Source organism: Zalophus californianus, chromosome 1 (assembly GCF_009762305.2).
Source record: "Zalophus californianus isolate mZalCal1 chromosome 1, mZalCal1.pri.v2, whole genome shotgun sequence".
In the NCBI taxonomy this organism is placed as follows: Eukaryota; Metazoa; Chordata; class Mammalia; order Carnivora; family Otariidae; genus Zalophus; species Zalophus californianus.
The window spans coordinates 15556891-15582372 of record NC_045595.1 but is presented as its reverse complement, the minus strand read 5'-3'; the positions used below and the strand labels follow the sequence as shown (position 1 = coordinate 15582372).

Below are 25482 nucleotides of genomic sequence, written 5' to 3'. Positions count from 1 at the left end.
ATCAGGCTAGCCCATGGGGCCCTGCACACCCCCCCAGCTCCCACCTGGGCCTCGCCCCGTCCCGGTGACTGCTCCTCTCTCAGTGAGGGAGGGAGGCCTCGGGGAGCTGCCCCCACCCCGCAGTGGCCACCCCAGGGCATCCTCTGTACTCTGCCCCAACGCTGTACATCATGTGGGATCACACAGCCAGGACCCACCTACTCTGCTGGAAAGGGATTGAGGCGGGGGTCAGGGCACCCGTCAAGGCTTGGGGGTTGGCAGGGAGGGGGCAGGTCTCCGTGGGGCACACGGGAATGAGTTATTCTGGACACAAGTTCAACAAGGCTTTTTCTTCGGCCACAGGCTGCAGCCTGTGGACCTGGGTGGTCAACAGGTTCTGGAAGAGGGGCCAAGCATTTGGGGCAGAGCTGGACCAATGACCCCGGCAAGAGTCTCCCTCCTGGCCACACAGAAGCTCACTAACCCCCCGGAGGCAGTGGGTGCTAGGCCCCTGACCCCCCCATGCCGATGGCCATTCTCCACCACGCATGGCCAATGCCCCTCAGATGGTTCAAAAGGGCAGCCAAGGTTGACAGCCATGGATGGAGATAACACAACCAATGTCCTCCTACCCAGCACCCCAGGCCTTCCCTGCTTCTGCCCTTGCTCCCATGCACCTGAAGTTCCAGGGTCAAGGGCGGACACGTTCCCCATGCCACAAAGGAAGTATTTAAGGCCATTCTGGGCTATGGGGTCATTGCGCCAGCCTGCTTTCTTCACTCTGAACGCTGCTCAAAACCAACAATAGCTTCACTTCATCACAGTGGGGAAGGAAGTTTCTATCACAACTTCCTAATCCCTGCACGCTAGAGCTCGCCTCACCAGACTGCCAACGGGTTCCAGCCGGCCCCAGGGCACTCCCGTTCTCCAGCCTCCATCCTTCCCTGCCCTCAGCTCCCCACAGGAACACAGAGTTCAAGGTGCCCCCCCCAGCAGGCCCTGCACCCCCAGCCCCACTCCGGCAGCCACTGGGGCACCCCACCCTCCTCCGTCCTTCATCCACTGCCGGTCTCCACCCCCCACTGCCAGCACCTTTCCCAGATCTGATCAGCCCAGGAAATAGTGTTCCCCCTTGCCTGGAGCCACATGCAACATGGGATGCCACGTGTCACTCACTGGCAAAGACAAGAAACAATGACAGCATCACTGAGGTGCAGCACAGAGTGTTGGTGCAAGCCTCCATGTGGACCAGCCTTTGGGACGGCAGTGTGGCACCAAGTAGCAAAAGCCTTAAAAAACCTCCACACCATCTGACCCAGTAATTTGATTTTTTTTTGCTTAGGAAAAATCCTGTTAAAGATGCAGCCCAAAATGGGTGTGTACAGAGGCAGTGAGTAGATTAGCGGCCGCCTAGGATTGGGGGAAAGGGGGCAGGGAGCGTCTGCCGACGGGGGAGGTCTCACTTTTGGGGGGTGATAAAGACGTTCTAAAATCAGATACTGGCGGGGATGGGGGGGCGCCTGGGTGGCTCAGTTGGTTAAGCATCTGCCTTCGGCTCAGGTCATGATCTCAGGGTCCTGGGATCGAGCCCCGCGTCAGGCTCCCTGCTCAATGGGAAGCCTGCTTCTCTCTCTCTCCCTCTGCTGCTCCTCCTGCTTGTGTGCTCGTGCTCGCTCTGTCAAATAAATAAATAAAATCTTTAAAAACATCATATTCTAGAGCAGCAATGTCCAAAAGAAACTTTCCTGCAGGAATGAAAACGTTCTATTCTGCGCTGTCCAGTATGACAGCTCAAAGCAGCTGCTGAGTATTTGCAGAGTGGCAAGCACGCAGAAGTAACCGAATCTGCCATTTCATTTCATTGTAATTAATTTATTTTTTTTAAGATCTTATTTTCTATTTGACAGAGACACAGCGAGAGGGAACACAAGCAGGGGGAGTGGGAGAGGGAGAAGCAGGCCCCCTGCAGAGCAGGGAGCCCAATGCGGGGCTCGATCCCCGGACCCTGGGACCATGACCTGAGCCGAAGGCAGACGCTTAACGACTGAGCCATCCAGGCGCCCCCTCACTGTAATTAATTTAAACTTAATTTAGGTAGTCCCATGTATCGGACAACACAGTTCTACAGAATTATCTTAAGACATAAAAATGCTCATAATACAATGTTAAATGAAAAAAGGAAGGAGACCACCATGCAGTATGCAACACACTGTTTTGGGTTTTTTTTTTAGTATATTTATACATGAAGATATGCTGAGGAGGAGGAGTAATGAATGATTTTTATTTTATTTCTTTAAGTCTCCTGCATTTTTTTCAAATATTCTGCAATGAAAAAATACTACCTTCATATTCAGAAATAGTAGGTTTTTTTTTTAACATTAAAGAACATTTAAAATTTAATGTATATTCACCACATCATGTTCTGGCTCCGAAATTCTCAGCCTCTGATGCTTAAAGGAGAAGTTCAAAGTCCTCGGAGCACCCTGAGGCCTCAGCACCAGCGCCGCCCTATGTGTGAGCTGCTGAGCGCCACCCCCGCCCCCCCGCCCCACATCTCCAAGATCATTCACCTTTCAGGGTCTTCTCACGTGATTCCAGACATACAAAAAAGTTATAAAAGTAGTACAAAGACTTCCTATATAGTCTTTATCCAGATCTCCCAAATGTTATCGTCTTGTATGATTACAATACAACTACCAAAATTCAGAAAATTAACACTGGTCTAACACATGCCTGGTATGCAGATATATGTATGTACACTAATCTACAGACCTTATTCAGATTCTATGGATTTTTTTTAAAAGATTTTATTTATTTATTTGACAGAGAGAGACACAGTGAGAGAAGGAACACAAGCAGGGGGAGTGGGAGAGGGAGAAGCAGGCTTCCCGCGGAGCAGGGAGCCCGATGCAGGGCTCGATCCCAGGACCCTGGGATCATGACCTGAGCTGAAGGTAGGTGCTTAACGACTGAGCCACCCAGGCGCCCCAGATTCTATGGATTTTACCAAGTGTTCCAATGATGTCCTTTTATCTGGACCAGGATCCCATCCCGCACCCAACCACGGACCACAGAGCAGGCTGAGCTCAGGACACACACTGTGTTTGAAAGGATGTTGAGGCACAGACGGGCTCTGACCTAAGTGATTCCAGAGCAGTGAGACGCCCCCACCTCGGACCACAGCCCAAAGCCACAGCCACTGCTAACCATGAGGAACCAGAAAGGAACCAGAAAGAAAATCCTTTTTTTTTTTAAAGAAAAAATAAAATCCTGCATTTTCCTTAGAATCACACAAGGCTGATTTTAGAAATGCTTTAAACACGCATTCACCAGAGAGGGGAAAAAGGGTGTGACGGAGAAGGAAAAGAAGACCAGGCTGATGGAACCTTCAAACTCGGGGTGGGGGGGGGGGGGCGGTGATGTCTGTGTTCTCCGGATTCCAAACAGAGCCCGCGTTCCTTCTCTTCCGCCCACTGCCCCAGGGATTAGGAGCAGGAGACTCCAGGCTGGGGAAAGTCTCCCCTTTCAGTGCCACCGCCGGGAGTCACCACCACCCACAGTTTCCCCCTTGGAACAAACACACAGTCTGGAAGCACGCTCTGCTCAGTTCTGCAGCAAACCCAGTGAGCGGCCTTGGACAAGGCACTTAGTCGCTCTGCACCCTACTTTCTCCATCTCCGAGCCAGGAAGGAATAATGGGCGCTCTGCAAGCTGGGCTGGAAGCATGAGATGGTGCTGGAACAGCGCTCCCTCCATAACCGGCCCTGAGCCTTGCATGGGGACAATGTGGGGAGACCGGGTGGGAGCCCCATCACAAAACAGGGGCTATCCCATCAGTGGGCTGCTTGCCCGAGAGGTAACACAGGGCAAATCATGAATTCCCCTTTCTGAGAAGAGACAAAAAGCACTGCTTCTAAAGACTGTCGCATTTCGAACCTGTGGAATAGGCCTGCCATCTGCAGTGTAGACACAGTCAAGATTTCCCTGGGAGCGAGGAGCAGGAAGAAGGGCATGGAAGGTTCTTTCTGGGCCCAGGAGTGCCAGGACCTGGTTTTGTTTTCACGGGACCGACCCAGCGGCTGACTGGGTCCGATCTGAAGGAAGCAAAGACTTGCTCACCACCAGAAGCGACCTACACTCTGGCTACCCCAGGCCGGGGAGCTCCCTCCTGCTGCTGGTTCCCCCAGGAATGAAGAGGGGTTGGTCAGGAGGGTCCAGAGAAGAGCTTCCTGTGGCCCCCAGCTCTCCACTCTGATTCTGTAAGGACTGCATAAAATTAAGACTCTGGCTGGCCTTCAAAAAAAAAAAAAAAAAAATCATGCCAGTGAGGTGACGCGGAGCCTCCCACAAAGTTCACGTTCGTCCGCTCAGATGCTTAAAAATGAAATACCTGTGTGCAAGAACAAAAGTCTGTCTTAACAGTGACTATCCCTAGTCGGAATGATGGGTCCCTTTTATCATTATTTTTGTTTGTTCAGAGTTTCTGACTTTCCTGCAGTTAGTTGTGCTTAAGTTTTTAGAAACGGCAAAAACCACAGAAGTGCTCTGTGTTCGTGAAAGCCGGTTTGGGGCGGGGAATCAAACCCTTGTGGGAGTATAGCAACTACCAAAAAAAGGGATGAAAGTCGCTTGTGAAGACGCTATTTCAACAGAAGCAGCTGGGAGGGTGTCAGCCAAGTGACGCCAGCTCGGAGAGGAGTTGGTTTAGAAAGTCACCCGTGGAGCAGAACCCAGAGAAACCCGTGACACAGCTGGTCAAGAACCAAAGGAGGGCTCTCACACACGGTTTGGGGGGGGTGTTACAGGGCACGGCCCCTCCGGAAAGCTTTTTGGCAGCGGCCGAAATGTTAAAACACACTCCTACTACAGGATCCAGCAATTCCAGGAGAAGGGGGTGAAGTATATCTCCACACAAATGATCACAGTGGACTTATTACTCAGCCCCGTGAAAGAACCCAAACATTCCCCCACAGGGAAAATGGAAACAAACTGCGTACTCCCAGAATGGAATACTACCTTGGCAGCAAAAAAAAAAAAAAAAGGACAAACATGTGACACACACAAAAACAGAGCTGAATGTCACAGACAATCTCTGAGTGAACTACGCCAGACAAAGGAGTACTACGGTCGATTCTCGATATTCACGGTATAATGTTCCATGAAGTCACCACAAATACCGAATTAGCCAATAGTGAACGTTGCTCCCAGAGGAAATATAGGGTCAGGTTCTCACCAACCTCTGGGCACAACGTTTTCATCAACTGATCGATACATAACCTTGTTTTATCTGTGCTTCTGTTGAAAGACACCTGATGTAATACACATTGTTGATTTCATTAACGCTGAGCTTCCGGGGCCCACCGCACCAGGACTCGTGCCTGAAGGAAGCTTATCAAACACAGGTCAGGATAAGCATATCCCCCGGGGCGCCTGGGTGGCTCAGTCGTTAAGCGTCTGCCTTCGGCTCAGGTCATGATCCCAGGGTCCTGGGATCGAGCCCCGCATCGGGCTCCCTGCTCCGCGGGAAGCCTGCTTCTCCCTCTCCCACTCCCCCTGCTTGTGTTTCCTCTCTCGCTGTGTCTCTCTCTGTCAAATAAATATTAAAAAAAAAAGTGTATCCCCATAAGGCCATCACAGCCTCCTTGAGCTCAGGAATACCAGGCAGCACTTTAGCACTGCACTTGGGGAACATTTCAAACATAAAATTCACCAACAAAGAGCACAAGAATGCAAATATTGGTTGTCTGGGAGTGGACACTGACTGGAAGAGGCCCGAGGGAGCCTCCTGGGGTTGAAGCTCATCTGGATCTTGACAGGAGCTCAGGTTACATGGATGCGAGCATTTGTTAAAACCCATCCAATGACACATTTCAGGGTATGTAAATGCAATTTTCTAAAAACACAGCCACAAATTCCTTGACACACCCTCCATCCAGAGGTGGGGGGGAGTCCACCACCCCTCCCCGTAAATGGGGGAGGGCTCGTGACTGCTTTGACCAATGGAGAACTGCAGAAGTGACACCAAGCCACTTCCACGGCTGGGTCAGAAAAGGCCACGCAGCAGAAGGGCCCTGGGCCTGCGCCCGAATATTCCGGGGCAGAGATGGAAACCCCACCAACAAAGTGCACAGCTGGGCTGAGGCCCTGCTGGTTTACTCAGCATCGGTTCCCTTCTTCCTGCTGCCTGCTGCCCTTGCTTCCTCTGCTCTCTGGCTGTAAACTCGGGCAGAGCAGCCGCTCCCCACACCCACACACCCACCGCAGGCATGGGTGGCTCTGAAGGGTGGCAGCCGGGGGCCACGGGCAGAAGAGGGACGACTGGCTCTAAAAGTGACCTGACCTCCGAGGCCAGCCACCAAAGGGCCTCTGTCTAAGCCCCACCGCCAGAGAGGAAGGTGTCAGCCATGCCAGAACAGGCCGCAGACAATCAGGCCTCTGGAGGCTGCCTGGAAGGCCACCCAACTTGGCCACTCTCCCCACACCCAGGCAAGGCCTCCAGAGCCCAGCGGGAGGTGCAGGCTCTGGGCCCTTGTCGGCTGGGGCCCAGCGGAGCCCGATCCCAGAGGGCCCTCTCCCACCTCGCTCGCAGGAAACACTGTCTCTCATTTCTCTAAGGACAGCAAGGGGACCAGCGGCCCCCTGGATTCTCCGCCTGTCCTCACTAGACTCAATGTGTTACGAAGGTCCTGGAAAACTGGCTCAGCTACCACGACTACCTGCTCAGACCCCAGAGTACCTTCGTCCTCCGTCAGAAAACACCCACTTCAGGGGCTGTGAGAGCCGTCCTGCCTCCTCTTGCAGCGGGCATACGGCCTCAGTGGGCTCGTTTTGGGGGGTGGCAACTGGACCTATTACAATCTTTTTGTTTAAGCATTTGTGGATCTGAACAAACCCACTGGGCATGGCTTTTAGATGGGACAAGGTAAAGACGGTTTGATATTTGGGGGCAAACAATAATTTTAAGTGCCTATACAGGAAGCAATTACCACAGGCCATATTCTAAATGCTTCAGGAAGCACATCCCCAACTGACAGAAAAACAGCACAGGCTGCCTGCAAATTTACACTTTAAAGTAGCCACACTTAAAAAGTAAAAATGGGTGAAACTGGGGCACCTGGGTGGCTCAGTCGGTTAAGCATCTGCCTTCAGCTCACGTTGTGATCCCAGAGTCCTGGGATCTGGTCCCACATTGGTCCCACATTGCTCAGTGGGGAGCCTGCTTCTCCCTCTGGCCACCGCTCTGCCTATTTGTGCTCTCTCGCTCTCTCTCTCTGTGTCAAATAAATAAATAAAATCTTTTCAAAAAAATGGGTGAAACTAATTTTAAAGACCTATTTTACTTAGCCCAATACATTCGAAGTATTCTTGGTTAAACACAGAATCAGTGTAAAAAATATTAATGGGCTCTTTTACATTTCTTTTCCCACACCAAGTCTTCAAATCCCCAGACTGTATTTCACACTTGGAGCACATCTCATTCGGACCAGCCACGTGTTCAAGTGCTTAGCCGCTGCCTATGGCTAGCGGCCCCCAAACTCACCAGTACAGATCTCTGCTAACTAATTTAGTCTTCTCAGCGGCCATGTCCACATTTTCCTGGTGGGGAAACTGAGGCACGAGGCTGTCGAGGCATCTGCCCAGGGGAGATCCAGAGCCCAAACACAGTTCCTCAAATTCTGACTTTGGTATAACAATGAACGTCTTCTTGGCTAAGAACCCACATGTCTGCCAGCACGTTACCTGCTCCCGTCCAAACTTCCCCAGGACTTTGGTTCCTGGAACCCTGCAAAGTTTCCACCCAGACAAACCCTGGCATCCCAACCTCTTCCAGCCCCTCCAGGGTCCGGAAGGCTACCCGAAGCACCTTCCACCACGTGGGAGAGCTCATATGAGTCCCTCCTGGTCAGGGTGAGGTTATGACGGCTAGCCTGGTGCTCCTGCCTGCCTAGCATTCTCTAGCATGTGCGTGAGGGGTGTGGACTGGCTCCGGAGCGTGTGTCCACCCCAGCGGTAACATCCCCACTCAACGCCCGGCACTCAGGAGGGAGTCAGGGAACGTCCCATTCCCCCTTTGGCCAGGGGGTTCACTCACTCGTTCAACAAGTGCTGTGTGCCGTGCCTTGCCCTGGGCCCTGGGATACAGTGGTGAACAGATCAAACACCCCACTCTCATGGAGCCCACATTCCAGCAGAGGAAGGAAGCTCCGCAAATCCTAATTCCATCTCCCATATACAGTAGGTGTTCCATAACGACTGCCGAGGGAGTATGTTCTCTGGGCTTAGAACTGGATGTGGTGATGGACAGAGGTGGGTGAAGAGTCTGGGGTAGGGCTGGGGTGAGGGGCAGGTGGGGGCAGGTGACCCACTCAGGCGTCCCACCCACAACCCCAGCTTCAGGACTCCAGAGCTCCACGTGACCAAGCAAGACAGGAACCATCCAGAGACTCGCCCGGGTTACGTGCTGTCTCTTCTCGGCAAAACGGGGCCAAGCCTCAAGTCTGCCCCAAGGAAAAGGACGTCTCCACGTTTAGAGACGCTGGAGGTTCCGCCATCTGGCCCACCTGCCACTAGCCCCGTCACCCAAGTCCTGGCCCAAGCAGCTCAGCACTCCGCGCCACTAGGCTGTCCGGGCATCACAGCCACCACCGGGCACGAGGGGACAGAGCAATGACATCTGTGGCATCCACAGCTTCTCAGTCCACCATCGCTGAGCAAATGGGGGCACTGTAACCAGGACATTTTACCTTTATTCTTCTGCAGGCCAGGCCCTGTATTCTGTATTTTGAAACTTACCACTAAATATTTGGTTTTATTTCCTCATTTTCCTTATTTAAGTGCTGCTTTTTATATAGCTTAAGGTTTTTTTTTTTTTCCCAAAAAAATGTAGTTTTGGCTCTGTGAGACCGAGGATGCCAAGCATTATTAGTGCAAGTGTCACCCTGGTTGGGGACACTGATCTCATGGAGGGACCCGGCGGGCCAACTCAAAGAAGTGCCTGCCTTCACCAACCACTCGCCTGCTACTGGGGGTGTGTCCATTTGACACACGCGTTTTGCACACACGGCCCATCCCAGGCCTCTTGGCCAACAGCCCTGACCCATCCCTGGCTCCGGAGGCTCGCAGCCCAGAAGGGAACAGAATTATAACAAGCTCAGGACGTCCAGTCTCTATAGAGGTGAGGAGTCCAAGGGCAAAAAACCAAAGCAAGACGCCCAAGCTGGCACATGCCCGCCTCCTGCTCTCCTGCCACCAGCATGTTTACGGTGAAGGGACCTCTGTCAGCAAACGCCCCGGGGGGGGGCTGCGCCCACGTCCCTCTTTCTAAATTCAGTACCTCCCTGCCCCACCAGGAAGCAATGCAAGCCACCGTGGGGGAGAGAGGAACACGACACATTTCAGCAGATGCAAAAGCTCCACCCCGAGGCCCTGGGCGAGCGCTGACTGTCATGTGAGCAGATGTGGCCACAAGTCGGTTCCACCCTCCCGGAGGGGAGGCTGCTATTACGGTCAGGGAGGCTTCAGGCAGCAGAAGGCAAGCAGGCTACTATCTCAGCACGCCGCAATGACTGCCACGTGCTGTCCGGCCCAGAGCCTGCTGTGACGTGGGCTCACTCCCAGACTCAGGGCCGGCACTGTAGGAGGGGTGCCCTGTCCACTCGTCTTCAAATGACCTGGGTCTCTACCCCCCCCAGGGTCAGCTGAAGGGCGGGTACACACGAACTCAAGGCCCCTTCTCTGCAACGACAGACGGCCTCAGAGCAGGCTTCCAGAATGTTCTACATACTGCAAATGCATGTGTGGATGGAGGTCCCCAAGAGGCTGCCAACAGACTTTTAGTAACCAGGAGTAACCAGTCCTTGCTCTCCTGGGACACGCAGAGTTGAGTCACAGGCCGAGAAAGATGAGGAAGGAACTTGGCCAAGTCTAAACTCATGGCTCTCAACACTTAAAAATAGCCTGGCCACGGACCCTAAAGTATTCCCTTTGAAACACTCAAGCAGAAAGCCTCCAGCCTTCCAACGTGACCCTGGCATTCCATGTCCAGCTGGTTTCCCTGGGAGGGGACACATGAGAAACAAAACCTGGAGCAGATATAAATATTTGCCGGCAAGTCCTACCCTGCCATTGATGCGCCTTGGGAATTCGGGAGGCCTGTTTTGTTGTTGGGTAAGGTTTCTGTTCACTTTGCCAGTTGGACTCTGAGCGTCGGTTCATCCCACGTTCGGTTCTAAGCATCCCCGCCCAGTCCCGGGGTTGACGCTGATCCTCAGGCCGAGGCATCCCAGCACACCCCTACCCTTGCCCACAACACTGGCGGGTGTCACAGGCTCCCCGAGAGCGTGGCCTGCTGGTCCTAACCCACACCCATCAGAGGAACACAAGAAGTCAGGGGGTCAGGGCTCGTGGGCAGGTAAGGTCGCTGCGTGGCCTCTGGGCGTCCTTCTGAACCTCATGGTTCCACCTCGGGCCTGCAGGGAGGGGCTGGTGCGGGCACAGCTCCACCAGCCAGCTCAGGCGCCCCTCCGTGCCCTGCCGCCCTCACGGCTCCACCACAGAAGGGGACGGCCTCAGCCCTGACGGACTCAGGGCCACACTCCCCCCGAAAGTCCCCTTTGCCAGACAGCCACTGTGCTCCCAGGACTGACAGGCAGCACAGCAGAGGAAAGACCTCAGACTCAGCCAAGCTCCTCGATACACGTATTCAGCAGGTTACTGAACCTCTGTGTACCTCAGCTGGCCCGCCTATAAAATGGGGCTAGTGAAATAGGCTTATTGGAAGGACTGAACAAGCCAATACCTGTGCACACAGCAACTCATTCTAGCACAACCATCTCAGAGCCATAACCCCAGATACGAATCCCTTCCCCTTCCTTCTCCCTTCACATCCCAAACGAAGCCCCTCCATTCCTCCGACAGACACCTGCTACGTGGGCCCCTGACGGACCCTGCCCAGCATCTGTTGACCCAGCACCACCAAGGCCATCACACGAGTCCAGTGAGAAGCCTGGGGCATGCCAGGGAAATCAAGGTCAATCAAGGTCAGCAAGCCCCACAGCCAGTGCTACCTGCTGGCCCCCGAATTGAGGACCCCCCATTTCATTAGAATGAGAGCCTCCAAAAGGCCTCCAGGGCGGGTGACCGACATAACACCAGGGGCTCCTTGTGTTTTGATGCTTTCCTAGACATCTCTCCTTTCCTCAACCCACTTTCCTCAGACACACTCTGCAGGGCCCAGTGAGTGACCTCCGGCGGAGTAAATGCTTCTCCATCGGGCCAGAGAGCCGAGAACAGCCGTGCATGACGCACCCTGAGTCACGGCGGGCTCTGGCCGCGGCTCCACACTGGAAGCTTTCTGCAGAAAATCTTCACCCTGATTATCCTAAGGGTGGCAGGCACCTCAGTGAGTCACGGCTCTTCTTTCAGTTGTATGTATTTTCCAGATACTCTGAAGTAAAAATGCTTACCATTTGCAATAGGCAACGTAACCATAACTAAAATACAAAATTGTGCCTTGCTTCCGCAGGGGTCTGGGAGGGGGAGGGAAAGCTAGACCATCCAGTCCCCGCCTTTCTGGGCTCTCACCGCTGCTGACAGTGAGGCTGCCCCGTCCCTGGGTTACGCAGTCAGCTAAAAGCCAGGCATCCGATGGGACCCAGAGTCACAGACACAGAGCTCTGGGCCAGGACGAGCCCTCAGAGGTCAGCGTGGCTCTGCACCGAGGAAGAGCGGCTTGGCCACTGTCACGCCCCGGCCTACTGGTAGGATCAGGCTCAGAGCGCCTGGTTTCCTCACTCCCCCAAATCGGGCCTTTCTTCCACAGGTCCTCATCCTGTGTGGGAGTCATAAATCAAAAGATGTAAAGAAGGGGCGCCTGGGTGACTCGGTCAGTTAAGCATCTAACTCTTGGTTTCAGCGCAGGTCATGACCTCAGGGTCGTGGGATGGAGCCCCACGTTGGGCTCCGCACTCAGCCCAGAGTCTGCTTGAGATTCTCTCTCCCTCTCCCTCTGTCCCTCCCGCTCATGTTCTCCCTCTCTCAAATAAATAAATAAATAAATCTTTTTTAAAAATGTAAAGAAATATGACAAAGTTATATTTTAAACCTCTGGCAAGAACTGCCATGTCAGAAGGTCAGCTTCAGGTCAGCTTCATGCTGTGGATTCTTAATGGAAAAAACAAGACACTCTTTCCTGGTCACAGAGGAATACAGCAGAAACATACCGTCCCAAGGAGGTAGGACGGCAGAGAGACAGTGTGTGACGGGACCTGGCCGACGCCGTGGGAACCCGACGTCGGGGCTCCAGCTGGAGACCCCCCCCTTCCTGGAGTGGGGGCGCAGGGGCAGGTACCTCTGTGCCAGGCACAAGGACGCTGGCTGGAGAAGGGCGAGGACAAGGGCCCTGGAGGGTGGGGGGACATTCCAGGAGCTCAGGGCCCAGCAGTGAGGCTGGTGTGACGGAGCCCCTGAGCTCAGTGTGTCTGGGGCGGGGGGGGCCCGAGCATGGCCTACCAGCCATGGCGAGGGAAGTGTGGGGTCACCACCAGTCACGTTCTGTGCCTCCATCTGGTTACACAGGTGCGTTCACCTTGCGACTGCCTATGATATGTGTATACTATGCATCAATAGAAAGCTAAACACCATATGCCTTCCTGATTTTGAGAAGGAGATAACCCGGTCTACCAAAAACAACACACACAGGCTACCCGATTTCTAAAGGACTGGGTGTCTCTGTCCCGGGCCGTGCACTGCGGGGCTGGACAGGCAGAACCAGAATCTGGGGTGGCATTTACAACAGTTACCCGGAGGATCAGAAATGTACTTCTAGGGCACCTGGGTGGCTCAGTCGTTAAGCGTCTGCCTTCGGCTCAGGTCATGGTCCCAGGGTCCTGGGATCGAGCCCCACATCGGGCTCCCTGCTCCGCGGGAAGCCTGCTTCTCCCTCTCCCACTCCCCCTGCTTGTGTTCCTGCTCTCGCTAACTCTCTCTCTCTCTGTCAAATAAATAAATGAATAATCTTTACCAAAAAAAGAAAAAGAAAAGAAATTTACTTCCGCAGCAACGAAAGCAGGGCTTATTAGGTCCACACTGTGGCTCAAGGTCTCCGAAAGGAATCTGGGTATAAGTTCCCCAGGGAACCACGCTTGGTCCTGCCAGCTACTCAGAGCCAGATGGTTCAGGAGCTTCTGGCACCTTCTCTTCTACTTCAGCCCCTCGTTTGGCTTTACCGAAATGCCTGTATTTGGAGGGGTCATGGGGGCCTCTAGGGTTCAGGCAGGCCTCTGGCCTGGAATCCTGGGGGGGGTTCCCTATTACAGGATTGCCCCATGTTATTTCCTCTTGCCAGGAAAAGTGCTCCGGAACCACCCTCAATTTTTCATTCGGGGCTAGATGTAAGCCCCACATTTCAAGCATCGCTGCTCATAAAGTCGGATAGGGAGTACTTCAAGGGGCATTAAGACAATCCGTGTGCTACTCGAGGTTTGCGAGACTGTCCACTGGGAAGGAGCAGATAGGACATTTATTTACACGGTCCTTGTCTGGACGGCTGTGTACGAGTCAAATGAAATCAGGTGTGACGGGCTCCCCGGCCGCCAGCGGGGGCGGGGCCCGTCCCGGGAGGAGTCACACCGGCTTACAGGCTCCCGGGCAAAGGCGGGTCTGCCGCCGCATCCAGAAGGTCCACGGGGAAACAGAAAAACCAAGGACAGAACCAGCCTCTCCTGTCTCTGTGCAGGGTGGGGAGGAGCCCGCCCATTCACTCTCTGGGTGAGGGAGACCCCACAACCAACCTCTTCTACCCCCCCACCCTCCCACCCCACGTGTCTGACCAAGCCCGGCAGAGCTTCCTCCACCCCAGGGCAGAGCGTGGTGCTCTCCTAGGTGGCGTTCGCAGTGACGGATGCCCAGACCCCCGGCCCGGAGGGAAGGCACAGGTCCTCCAGGCTCAGAGCCCACCGATGCCCCCCGCAGCAGCTGTGTACAGAGGGAATCTGGAGGGACAAACAGCAACAGGCCAGCAGGTCCCCCATGGGAGCGGTCAGAGCCCAACTGGTGTGAAGTGCCACCCACCACTTACACCTGTGTGATCCTGAGCAAGTCATGGGCCTCAGTTTCTCCCCCGGGAACAGAGACTATTGGTGTTGACTGTGAAGGGTAACACAGGGCACATCCCCAAAGCCTACCACGCCAAGGGCCCTAGACAGTTGCTAGGATCAGAGTCATGGAGCCCGAGGGTCACTGTACGAGGGGTCTCATGTGCCTGAGGACGGGGTCTCTCGTGGCCACTCTGAGGCAGTGGCTTCACCCGTCAGCCCCTCGGGCTCTGCCCCTGCTGCCCAGGGCCGCCTCCCCCGAGGTCAGGCCCTTCCCAGGACGGCCCACACCTGATGACCGATCGAGGGGGGAGCATGAAGGCTCAGATAGCTCCCCCCAAGTGGGGACGTTTCTGAAGGGCTTCTCCAGCTCCGCGCTCCCTGCGGCTAGGCCCAAGCCCATCAGGCCCGCACTGCGGCCAGAGCCTTCCTCTGCCCGCTCCAGCGGCCCTCCCCTCCTCCCAAGGGCTCCCCCTCAGAAGCCCCCTGCGCGCCCCACTGTCTGAGTCAGCTTCCCGGGAAACCCAGGCCGTGACAGGTGGCTTCTCTGTATCCTTTTTCCTTGGGAAGGGAGGAGGGAACCCATGGGAGGAAGACAGTGGATGCCGTGGTGGAAAAGGCCAGGAAAGAGTCAACAAAAGGCACAGTGACCTCTTCCCTTCCTCTGCAGCGTAAACAGTGGTGTTAAAGCAGGCGCCGCATGGGGGTCAAAGCAACGACACTCACCAAGCAGCATCCAGAATCTGTCCTGGCCTCTGTCCTCACGGGCAGAAAGACACCAAGAGACCACAGAGGAAGAATGGAGAAAAAAGAAGGGGAGAAGCAGCCCCTGGGACCACATGGTACCGACCCCACAAAGACGGCCAAGGAAAGTGCCAGAAGCGTCCCTGGAGATGAGCAGATCAGTTACTGGAAAGTGAGGTGTCTTCAGACCCGTGTGTCCTCAAAGGCAAGAGCCTGAGGTCTTCCCACAGTGTAAACACCCACAGGGACGCCCCTGTTGGCCACAGGAAGGGGCCTAAGTAACCAACCCAAACATCTCCTTCGCTGGGCTTCTGGCTAGACGTGCGTCAACTCTGACGGTAATGGCGTCCTTACCCTACTTCTTGCTGGCAAGAGCCTGGTAGCGAGAGCCCTTCTTCTACTTGGAAGTAAAATTTCCTCCTAATTCAAGAAATGCAAGGTGTCGGGCAGACATGGGCATTCAAAGGACACCAGATCTAGGGAAGGAAGGGAAGGCCTCCGTGTGGGGAGCCCCTCAGCAGGGCCGGATGCTTCGCACCACAGATCGGGGGAGGGGGAGGCCTAGAAGACAGGAGGGTTTGTCCAAGGTCCCCCAGCAGGGCGAGGCCAAGAACTGACCGCCAGAGGCTCCGATGAGAGACTTTCTCCTGGGCCACACGGCTGGCCACGGGAGGTGCGGCCAGCCACGAGAGCGCCGATGGAAGCTCGGCTGCCAAGGCAGGTGCGGGGCAGGCCCTCTCCTGTGTGCTGGGCTGCGCAGGCCCCGGCACGACTCTGCAGACAGCAACTAGAGAGTGCAGCAAGCCCCAGCCCCACAGTCCCCCGCTGGGGGCCCCTCCCACAGCTGGGCTTGCACCCTGCAGATGGGCCCTTCTCAAGGTCCACCGGGACAGCTACTTCGTGACCCCGGGCACATCCACGCAGCGGTCACACTGAGCCTGCTCAACACACGCTGACGTCCAGACACCCCGTTCTGTGGCAAAGGCATGGAGCACGGGGGCTGACACACACACACACACACACACACACACACACACTCAACACACGCTGACGTCCAGACACCCCGTTCTGTGGCAAAGGCATGGAGCACGGGGGCTGACACACACACACACACACACACACACACACACACACACACCACGAATACCCATTACACCCGGGGCACTTGACTAGGAGCCCAGGTGGGAAGGACACTCACTGTTCACTGTGCGGCTTTTGGTTTGTTTTTGGTGTTTTTTTTTTGTGGTCTTTTGAGTTTTCTACCCATGAATATCACGCTTAGGCAAAAAATAAAAGAGGAGTCCACTTACATGAACTATCCAGAATAGGTCAATCCACAGCAACAGAGCACATCTGGGTGGTTTCCAGAGGCTGGGAGGGAGGGAGAATGGGGAGCGATTGCTTTTTAGGGGTACGGGGTTTCCTCTCGGAGTAATCAAAATGTTTTGAGACTATTAGATTTGGTGTTTGTAAAACACTGAATGTGCTAAATGCCGCTGAACTGTTTACTTTAAAATGGCTACTTTTGTGGTGCATGATGTTCACCTCAATTAAAGATGAAAAACAAAGTCATAAAATAAATAAATACAGACACAAAACAGTTTTCCGCATCTGTGCTTGGGAGGCAGCGTGGCGATGCTGGTTAGGGGCATGGGCAGAGCGTCTGAACTGTGGGGCTTGACTCGCAGCAACGTCCAGCACCACCACCTGGGAGGCCTCGGTTAAGTGATCTGACTTCCCCGGGGCTTTATCTTCCCCGGTGAAACAGGCCTAATGACAGAACCTGCTTCCCAGGGTGGTTGCAACTAGTAAATTAAATGGTAGAAGGTAATTGTCCAGCATGGGACCTGGTACAGACTGGCCCCAGGGCCTTTGCCCCTGCTGTCTGCCCACCCAGAACGCCCTCCCCTGGGGCAGATGCTGCCTCCTTCAGGCCTTTCCTCAAATGCCACCTTCCTGATGGGGTGTTCCCTGGTCTCCTGACTTAAAACTGGAAACCTCCCTGCCAACACCGGCCCAGAGGCTCCATCCCCTCCTCGACCTGACCTGTATCTCTCCCCAGTACTTGATTGTGTATTTGGTCCACCTCCTGTCTCCTTCACTTTGCTGTCTGTCCTGTTCACTGTGTATGCTGAGGCCTTGAGCAGGGCACGGTCCAAGGCAGGTGCTCAATAAACACACGCTGGATGAATGGGATTAGCGAACACCTCTGCCCGGATCCGGTGTGTAAACCTGCCTGCCTCCCTGACAAAATAAGACTGTTTTGTCGTTTAATGAGCTCAGAATTAAAAATCAGGCACCAGTTTACAGTATTTCCAGCTAAGTGTGATCCCCCGGGGTGTGGGGGGGGGGGATTCTGCAAAGGGAAAGAGACAGCAGTGAGATGGTGTTGTGTGCTCTGGAACATAAGCCAACAAAGTCACCCCAACCTCTCAGTGCCCTTTGTGCCATGAGGGCTGCTCCCATGAGGCTTCAGGAGGCTACGGACCACCGCGCTGCCATGGGCGCCCGGGACCCAGTCCCTCCAAGCACCTCGGGCCAGAGCCAGTCACCCACGCAGGGCTGACAGCAATGCGGCCTTCCTCGGCCCTGCCCTCCTCCGGGGGCCCAGCGGGCGCCCTCCTGGGGCTCCTCTTCCCAAGGCTCTCAGGCCTCAGAGGGGGAGATCATGACCCCAATCCTCCAGAGTTCAAAACACGGGGGGGAGACAAAAACCCTCAGACTCTTCCAAAAATAGGCTTTCTGGTTAGTTCTCCTATGAGGCCACGACACCATGACTCCACAGAACAACAGATATGCTTTCTCGCGGCCTCCAAACCCTGTGCAGAGCGAAAGAAAAAGCTGATGCCAGCAGTCGCGAAGAGTTCAAGGTCTGAGAAAGAGACTAGAACAAGACCCCGAAACTGTAACACCAGCAAGGAAGCCTCTTCCATCCCACCGGGTGCTGGGGCTGCGGGTGTCACCTGGCTTCGGGCTGGAACCGAGGTGGCGGTTGAGTTCAGTTCGGAGACACCTAGTCCCACAAGTCTCAAATTTCCCCGAGAGTCAACACATCACTTGCTTTTTAGCCAAGTTCCCAGGTGAAGGGGTGCTGCTGGTCCAGAGACTACGCTCTGAGAACCACTATTGCTCGAGAGCAAAGCCTTCCACGTTAGTCTTGCAGCTGCACACAGGACCTGCAGACAGACAGACAGACACAGACACACACACACACACACACACACACACACAGGGCCAGAGAGAGCGCCCCTGCCCAGCCACTGGTCCTCAGATAGCCAGACCTGCCTGGCCCAGCCGCCAGTGCATGGAACCCACAGGGGTACTTGGACCCCAGAAGCTGTTCCCATTCCAGTCCTGCACGAGCCAGTCACTGCGAGAGGCTCTGGGGCACACCCGAAACCCCTGAAACCCAAAGTCACGGCATTTCCCTTTTTTGAGAGCAGTCATGAGCCATCCTGCCCCGCTTCCCCCCCATGCACGTGGGTAATCCCCAGCTGCAAGATCCGCTTTCTGCTCAGGGATGCTTTCAAGTTTCTGAATCTGAAGATGCAGCCAAAAGAGGAAACCACATTTAAAAAAAAAAAAAAAAAAAAAAGGGCATGGCACTCAAGGGGAGCTACAGCATCCCTGATGGGGAGCACCTCCCCAAATGCAGGGACCTTGTCACCCACGGTGGGCAACGCCACCAATCTCTCACTCACCAAAATAATCGGCCTTCGGGTGCGCATCCATTTCACGCTCCAGACGTTGGGTGAGGGCTTCTAATTTCAATTCGGCAGCTGAGGGCCCAAGCTCGGGGCCTGGGATGAGGGTCTGGCAGGGCAACCTCACCCTGGGGGGGCTGGGGCTCTCCGGGAGCCCAGGCCCCAGGCTGCCATCCGACGACCAGCCAGGGGGACCTTCTTTACAAGATAAGTCAGGCGGAGTGGACATCACTGGATGGACAAGGCTGGTGGGGCTGAGCTTGGGACCAATGCCAGCGTCCGTGCAGACTGGCTTGGGACCCAGCCCAGGGGCCGCACCCGACTGCAAACTGTCCACGCTGGCTGGTGAGGATGATGAGGCAGAACTAGAAAGGTACGATTTGGGTCCGTCTTGGAACCAGGGTTGAGGGTCCACCATGGGTTTGGGCATCGTGCCTGAAGCCTCACTCCCCACCCCCGAGTTTGTTCTTGGAAGAGCTCCTTGGCTGGGGCAGCTCTGGGCCAAGGGTGCTAAGAAAGAGGGGGGCCTGGGCTGAGGGGGCCCCAGGTGGGCCCCATTTTCTGGGCCTGGGGAAGAAAGGCTGGAGCTCACCCGCTGGGAGGCGGCGGTAGTCCAAAGCCCAGCCGGCTTCTCATCACCACGGTCACCACCACCACCATCCTGGCCGGTCTCCAGTGACTTGCTGGAGCTCGGGGAGAGCTGAGGCTGGTACAGGGGATGGTCCCTGGAGGGTTTGGGCAGTGGTGCGTCAGTCCCTGGGGTGCCAGGCCACCCACTCCCTGCGCCCGGCCTGACGCTGGGGGACACTCCTGGTTCATCAGCCCACTTTGGGCTTGCCAAGGAGAGGTTGTCATAATAGTCTCCGTGTGTGAGGCAGGAAGGATCCTCGCAGGGGCCCACGTGGCGGAAGGCAGACATCTCCCAGCTTGCCAGGCTCTCCTTGGAGCCACAGTCCTGGCTGCCGTGGCTTGCGCTGCGGGTATAGGGCCTGGCCCTCTGCTCCTGGGATGGGTACAAGGGTTGCCCGGGGGCCACGGAGGTGACTGAACCAGGACCCACTGTCGAGGCAGCTAGAGGGGGCTTGGCAGCACCATCCACGGTCAGCTTGCTGCTCATGCTGGCTTCCCGGCGGGCCTCTGGGCCTGGGGGGCCCCCACCGTTGACCGGGCCTCTGCTCCCCCTGGGCAGGGTGTCGTCCTGCAAGAGCTGTTGTTGCTGTTGGAGGTGGATTTTGGCCATTTTGGTGGCAAACACCCGGCGTGTTTCCTCAAACTCGGGGTTGTTGCCTGCCCCCTTGTCCACTCGGAAGAGTCCATCCTTGGAGGCCTCGTACATGTTCAGGTCCTCAATGAATTTACTGGCCTCCAGGCCCAGGTCGCCGTACTTATCCATGTCGCAGACGGGTGTCGGAGCCTAGCGAGGCGTCCGGGGAGTGTGTGTGGGTGGGGGGAGCGTCCGCTGCTGAAGGGCAAGGGTCAAGTCCAGCCCGGGACAGGTAAAGCCTTCCACCGGCCCGGCGTGACAGTCATGACCCAGGCCTCGGAGTCCGGCAGAAGTTGAGGCCTCGAGGCCAGCTGGACCAAGCTCGCTTCCAACTCCCTTTCCCCTCAGAGGTGTCCACGTGGGGCCAGCTGGTGGCGCTTCACCGTCCCAGCCTGCTGTGCGTTCTTTTCTTTTTCAAAATCGTAAAAGGAAAAAGAACTAGAAAAAAAAAAACCCAATCTCCTCCGTGAGCAACCAAACTCGGAAACCGACGCCGAGAGCAGCCGCGGGACGGGGCCGGGGGCAGCCGGCTCGGCCGAGAAGGTGGAGGCCGCCGGACCGGCCGCAGCAGAGGTGCGGGCGGCCGCAGGCACAGGCACGTCCCGGGCGCTGGGGGCTCGCGGCTCCGGGGCCGGCGCGGAGAGGGGCGCGCAGAGGGGCGCGCAGAGGGGCGCACTGGCCGGGCAGGAAGTCCGCGGCAGCCGCGGCGGGCGGCCTATTGTCCGATGGCGGCGGCGGCCGGGCGCGCGCGGGCCGGAGGGCGGCGGGACGCGGAAGTGAGCGCGCCGGACGCAGTCCCCGCCGCTCGGTGGCCGGCGGGGCACGTCCCGGGCCGCGAGGAGGCGGAGGCGGGGGAGGCGGCCGAGGGGCGGGGTCGGCGGCGGCGGGCGGGCGCCCCGGGGCGGGCCTGCGCCTAGCCGCGTGGCCCCAACGCCCGCACCCCGGCCGGGCTGGAGGGCGCGGGGACTGCGTCAGAGCCGGCGAGTGGGCATCGCGCGGGGGCTGCCCCGGCAACCTCGGCCCCCGGCGATCCGGGCCCCCCTCTCGGGGTCCGGTCCGGCCCCGCCTCTGGCCGCGCTGGGCGGGAGGGAAGGGGGTGCCTCCGCGCGGAGACCGCTGGCGGGTGGCCCGGGCAGCCTGCGGGGGCCCGCGACGTGCCGCTTGGGAGTTTGCGGGAGTCTCGAGGACCCGCGCTCCTCGCCCCACCGTGCCTCAGTTTCCCGGGGGGGGGGCCAGTCAACCCCGTGCGCCCCCGAGGCCGCCTCCGCCAGCCTCCCGGCTTGCCCGAGGTGCGCGATCGGAGGCCCGGGATATCACCCGGGGCTGGCCCGAAGTTCTCTTTAACAGGTGGGCAGACTAAGGCATAGAAGGGGTAGTGACCGAGATGCCAACATGGGAGCCCAGGTCCTCTGAAAGGGGGAAAAGAAAAAAAAGTCACATTGTTCCCCGGAGGGCGCGCCTTTAAGGCGCTCAGCGCAGGAATAAGAACACGCACCCTGACGACTCCTCATTCATATGGGGATTCCTGAACCCGCCCTCCCGCCCCCACCCCGGTCCGCGCAACCGCGGTGGGGGGGCCGGGCCTGACTCCAGGGCGCCCCCGCATGGCCCGGCGCTCTCTGCACCAACTCCGAGGTGACCCTGGAGAGGTGTCATTGCGCACCCAGGCAGCCGGAGTGATCCTAAGGCAACTACCAGACCAGTCACTTCCTGCTTAAACCCTCAGTGCTTTCCCGGGCTTAGATGATTGAAATCAGCTCCCTGCCAGGGCCTTCCCCAACCTGATTTGGGAGCCTTCCACCACTGTGCTCCAGCCGCAGGAGCTTCCTCGTGTCTGCCCAGAGCCTGACTGTGAACTTACCGTGGCTCATCCTTCCCATGTCTGCTGAAATCACCTCCTCCTAGAGGCCTTCCTTTTAGGCACCCTCTTTATCTTCTGATCGGTCTTGATCACTATTTATAATTCTTTATCTGTTTACATGCAGTGTGTTTGGTGGGCGGTTGGTTTTCCGCCTCCCTAGACTGTTATCTGTATGCCCAATGACTGGTACATAGTAGTTCCTGATGGTTGAAGAAGTGATTTAGTGACTGTCTGCCAGGACTGTGGCAAGGAACAAATAAGGTAATATACATAAAAGTGCTTTGTGTGTAATCACCAGGATGCTTGTTGAAAATACAGAAATTCACGACTTCCCCCCTCCCCCATCCAACCTACCAAACCAGGATCTTCATTTTAACACGATTCCCCGGTGCTCCGTTTGCACAACAGTGGAAGAAGCACTGCAGTAGAGAACTATATAGGATGAGGTATTTTTACTTTTACAAAGCCTTTTAATGTTTTTATCTACAAAAGTAATACCTGTTTATGACAGCAACTTTGAACAATACAAAGATGCGTAAACTTTTTGAAAAGTTGCCCACAATCCCCCTGTTCGGAGATCATTATTATTAAACAGTCCTTATGTATTTAAGTAATACTTATTCATTAATAACTGGGCTTCCTCACAAAGTGAGTGATAGGCTTATGAACTTTCTAGAACACTGGTTTTCAGAGTATGGTCCCGGAGCCAGCTGCATCAGCATCACCTGGAACTGGTCTAAACCTGTGGTTCCCAAACTTGGACATGCATCAGAATTCCTTAGGGAGCTTATTAAATACTGGATGCTGGGAGGCGGAGTGGGGGGGGGGAGCGCCTGGGTGGCTCAGTCGGTTAAGTGTCTGCCTTTGGCTCAGGTCATGATCCCAGGGTCCTGGGATGGAGCCCTGCATTGAGTTCCCTGCTTGGCGGGGAGCCTGCTTCTCCCTCTCCTTCTACTGCTCCCCCTGCTTGTGCTCTCTCTCTCTCTCTCTTAAATGAATGAATAAAATCTTAAAAAAAAAAAAGAAAGAAAGAAAAAGAAAGAGAGAAAGCAAGCAAGCAAGCAAGCTGTGGCCCATTTTCCCTGACCCCCGAGTATTGGGGATGCAGCTGACAAAGTGCCGGGAGCGCTTGGCCATCCCTGTGTGAAGACCGACAAGCCCAGAGCCAACTTCCTGGGTGTTCGGTTCTAACAGCTGGAACCCTGGTACTAGAGTTACAAACACCTGCCAGGGCCTCTTGTAAACCAGTTTTCTCTTTTCATGCTAACTTGGCAGCAGTGCCTGGGCCCATAATCCTTGGTCCGTACCTGCTCCCTCCTCCAACCCTCATTTTGCCTTGCCTGGAGGGCTCAGAAGCCATGAGTTTTACTCCCCATCCCCCCTGCAGTTCTAGAAGCTACTGCAACCTCTCCACCAACTAAACACAGACACCTGAACCTACCATCTGCATATTTTCTCACCGGACTGGCTTGTCCGCTCTCGGTCAGTGGAGTACCTTATACCTTTACAGAGCAGCTTGTAAAGATGGCATCCCATGAGCTTCAAACCCCATAATATACTCCTAGGAAGGGGTACTCAGACATGGCCAGCAACCCACTGGATATTCAACCACTGCTGTTTAATATTTAAAAGACAGACATGTTTTCCCATTCTGTGCCCAGCATTTAGAATCCCAGCCGTGATTATTTACTGTAGGCCAGTTTTGTCTGCTCTGTGTGCTTGGAAACATCTGTTGATTAGAATCTCAAAATACGTGTTAGTCCTTGCGCATCAGTTGTTTAAAAAGCAAAAATACTGAAGAGCTCAATATTTTTATCGATCAGTAGGCAGCGCATGGATGGTTTTGTTTTCGTGTTTACCGATAATGTTTTGTTTTGTTGGATGAGAGATGTCCCACATTCTGTTTTACCAGAAAAGTTGTTCCAAGGCAGTGATCATTCCCCATGGCCCTGCCTGGAGAACCAAAGCCATTATCAAAACGCAGTTTTCCTTTAGTCTTGAAGCTTATTTTCATGAGCATATGGATGTAAAAAATACCCACCTTCAGGGTGCCTGGGTGGCTCAGTCAGTGAAGCGTGCCACTCTTGATTTCGGCTCAGGTCATGATTGCAGGGTCATGAGATAGAGCCCTGTGTCAGGCTGCATGCTGGACGAGGAACCTACTTAAGAGTCTCTCTCTCCTTCTGCCCCTCCCCGAACCCCTCTCTCCCTCTTAGAAGTGCCCACCCATGAACACACTTGTGAAATGTGGTATTTTCAACCTGACCTGCCTAGAATCTCAGTAACATCCATCAGGTCCTATACCTCTTCAGCTCCAAACCCTCCGGCAGCATCCCGAACCACGCTGAGAACACGATCCTCCCCTTGACCCCATGTGATCAGGCCTCTTGCCACCTGTGCCTACCTCCTAGTTTCCCTCTATCTCCCCTTCTTCCTCCACTCCAGCCACACTGGCTTCCTCACCATCCCTGGCTCTTGCCCTCACCTTGCTTTCATTCACTCACTGAACAAACGTTACTGAGCACCTAGGATGCCCTGGGCCCTTTTCCAGGTGCTGAGGATACAGCAGTGAACAAAATAGTCAGACATGCCTGTCCTATCTGGACTTACATCCCAGTGGGGCAGGATGGACAATAAAGAAAGCAGATACATGGCTCGTGGAGGACATGAGAAAATGAGGAGAGAGGCGGCGAAAGATGAAACGAGGAAGATGATGAGGGGACGCCATTTTGAAGGCACCAGTCAGGGACGGTCTCACTGAGCGCAGACTTGAAGGAGAGCAAGTGGAAGGAGCCCACGTTGGAGACAGACATCTAAATAGCTCTTCTCAGGAGTTTTGTTGGGTAAAGTGCAATAGAGGGGGAAATGCCATCAAGAGAGGCTTTTTTTGATTTTTTTTTTCAATATGGGAAATGGTGCATGTTTCTATGCCAGTGGGAATGGCCCACTGAGGTAGGTGGGAGTTGGGGGAGGAGAGTTGCTGTTGGAGGAGAGAGAGAAGGGAATGTTTGGAGGGACATGCCCAAGTAGCAGAGAGGGCTGGGCTCCACTGCCTGTTTCATCAATGGTAATAGAAAGGATGTGGGCAAGAATCAGGTAGGTAGGTATCTAAGGCATCGGAATCTTAGAGAGGTACGTAGGTCTTCTGATTAATTTCCTCAGTGAAAGAGGAAGTAAGGAGAGTTAGCTGAGAGGGAGGCCGGGGAAATTGCTGTTGGGAACCTGCCACCTAGGGGAGTGGGAGAGTGAATGGCCTGGAGAAGCATGGAAACTTCCCCTTGGCTCCCAACCCCCGCCCTGAGATCTGGGGCATGGATTTCAGTGAGGCCAGCCAGCACAGTGGCGTGTTTTTCTCTAGCCAAGGTTCAGTTGCACAGATGTGGGCGTGAGGTAGGTGGAGAGCTGGATCTAACCAGGACGGGCTTCTGCCAAGTGAGTGCAACGTAAGTAGAGTGGGCAAGACAGTTGCCATTTCTCCTGCCTCCACCCTGCTCCCCTCCCACGATGTCCCTTATCCGTGTGACTCCCTGGCTTACGACCCTCAGTCTGCCCTCAGCGGTCTCTTCTCCGGGAAGTCCTTCTCAACCCCCTTTCTCCAGCCCCATCCACACCTGACACAGCAGCGAATGTCTGTCTCCTCACTAGGAGGCAAACCTCACCAGGCTATGGATCATTGGTCATTCTACTCATCACTATGCCCCAGGAACCTAGAACGATGCTGGGCACAGGGTAGGGCCCCCCAAAACGCTTGGTAGATATATCAGAAAAGGGAGTACAGGTGTTATCATCTACAGGTGGACAAAATTCATTGGACTTACCTGTGACCCAGATTTGGAG

General features: G+C 55.3%; 1 protein-coding gene across 2 annotated transcripts in view; it reads right to left on the bottom strand.

The window, feature by feature from the left end:
- LIMD1 (LIM domains containing 1) overlaps positions 1 to 20585 on the bottom strand; it is a 64949-nt gene extending 44364 nt beyond the window's left edge. For both annotated transcript variants that reach the window (XM_027585916.2, XM_027585917.2), the window contains exon 1: positions 18518 to 20585. In XM_027585916.2, the coding sequence (XP_027441717.2) occupies positions 18518 to 19913 (1396 nt within the window). In that variant the 5' untranslated portion in view covers positions 19914 to 20585. The remainder of the gene's footprint in view (positions 1 to 18517) is intronic.
- Positions 20586 to 25482: the final 4897 nt, after the last annotated feature.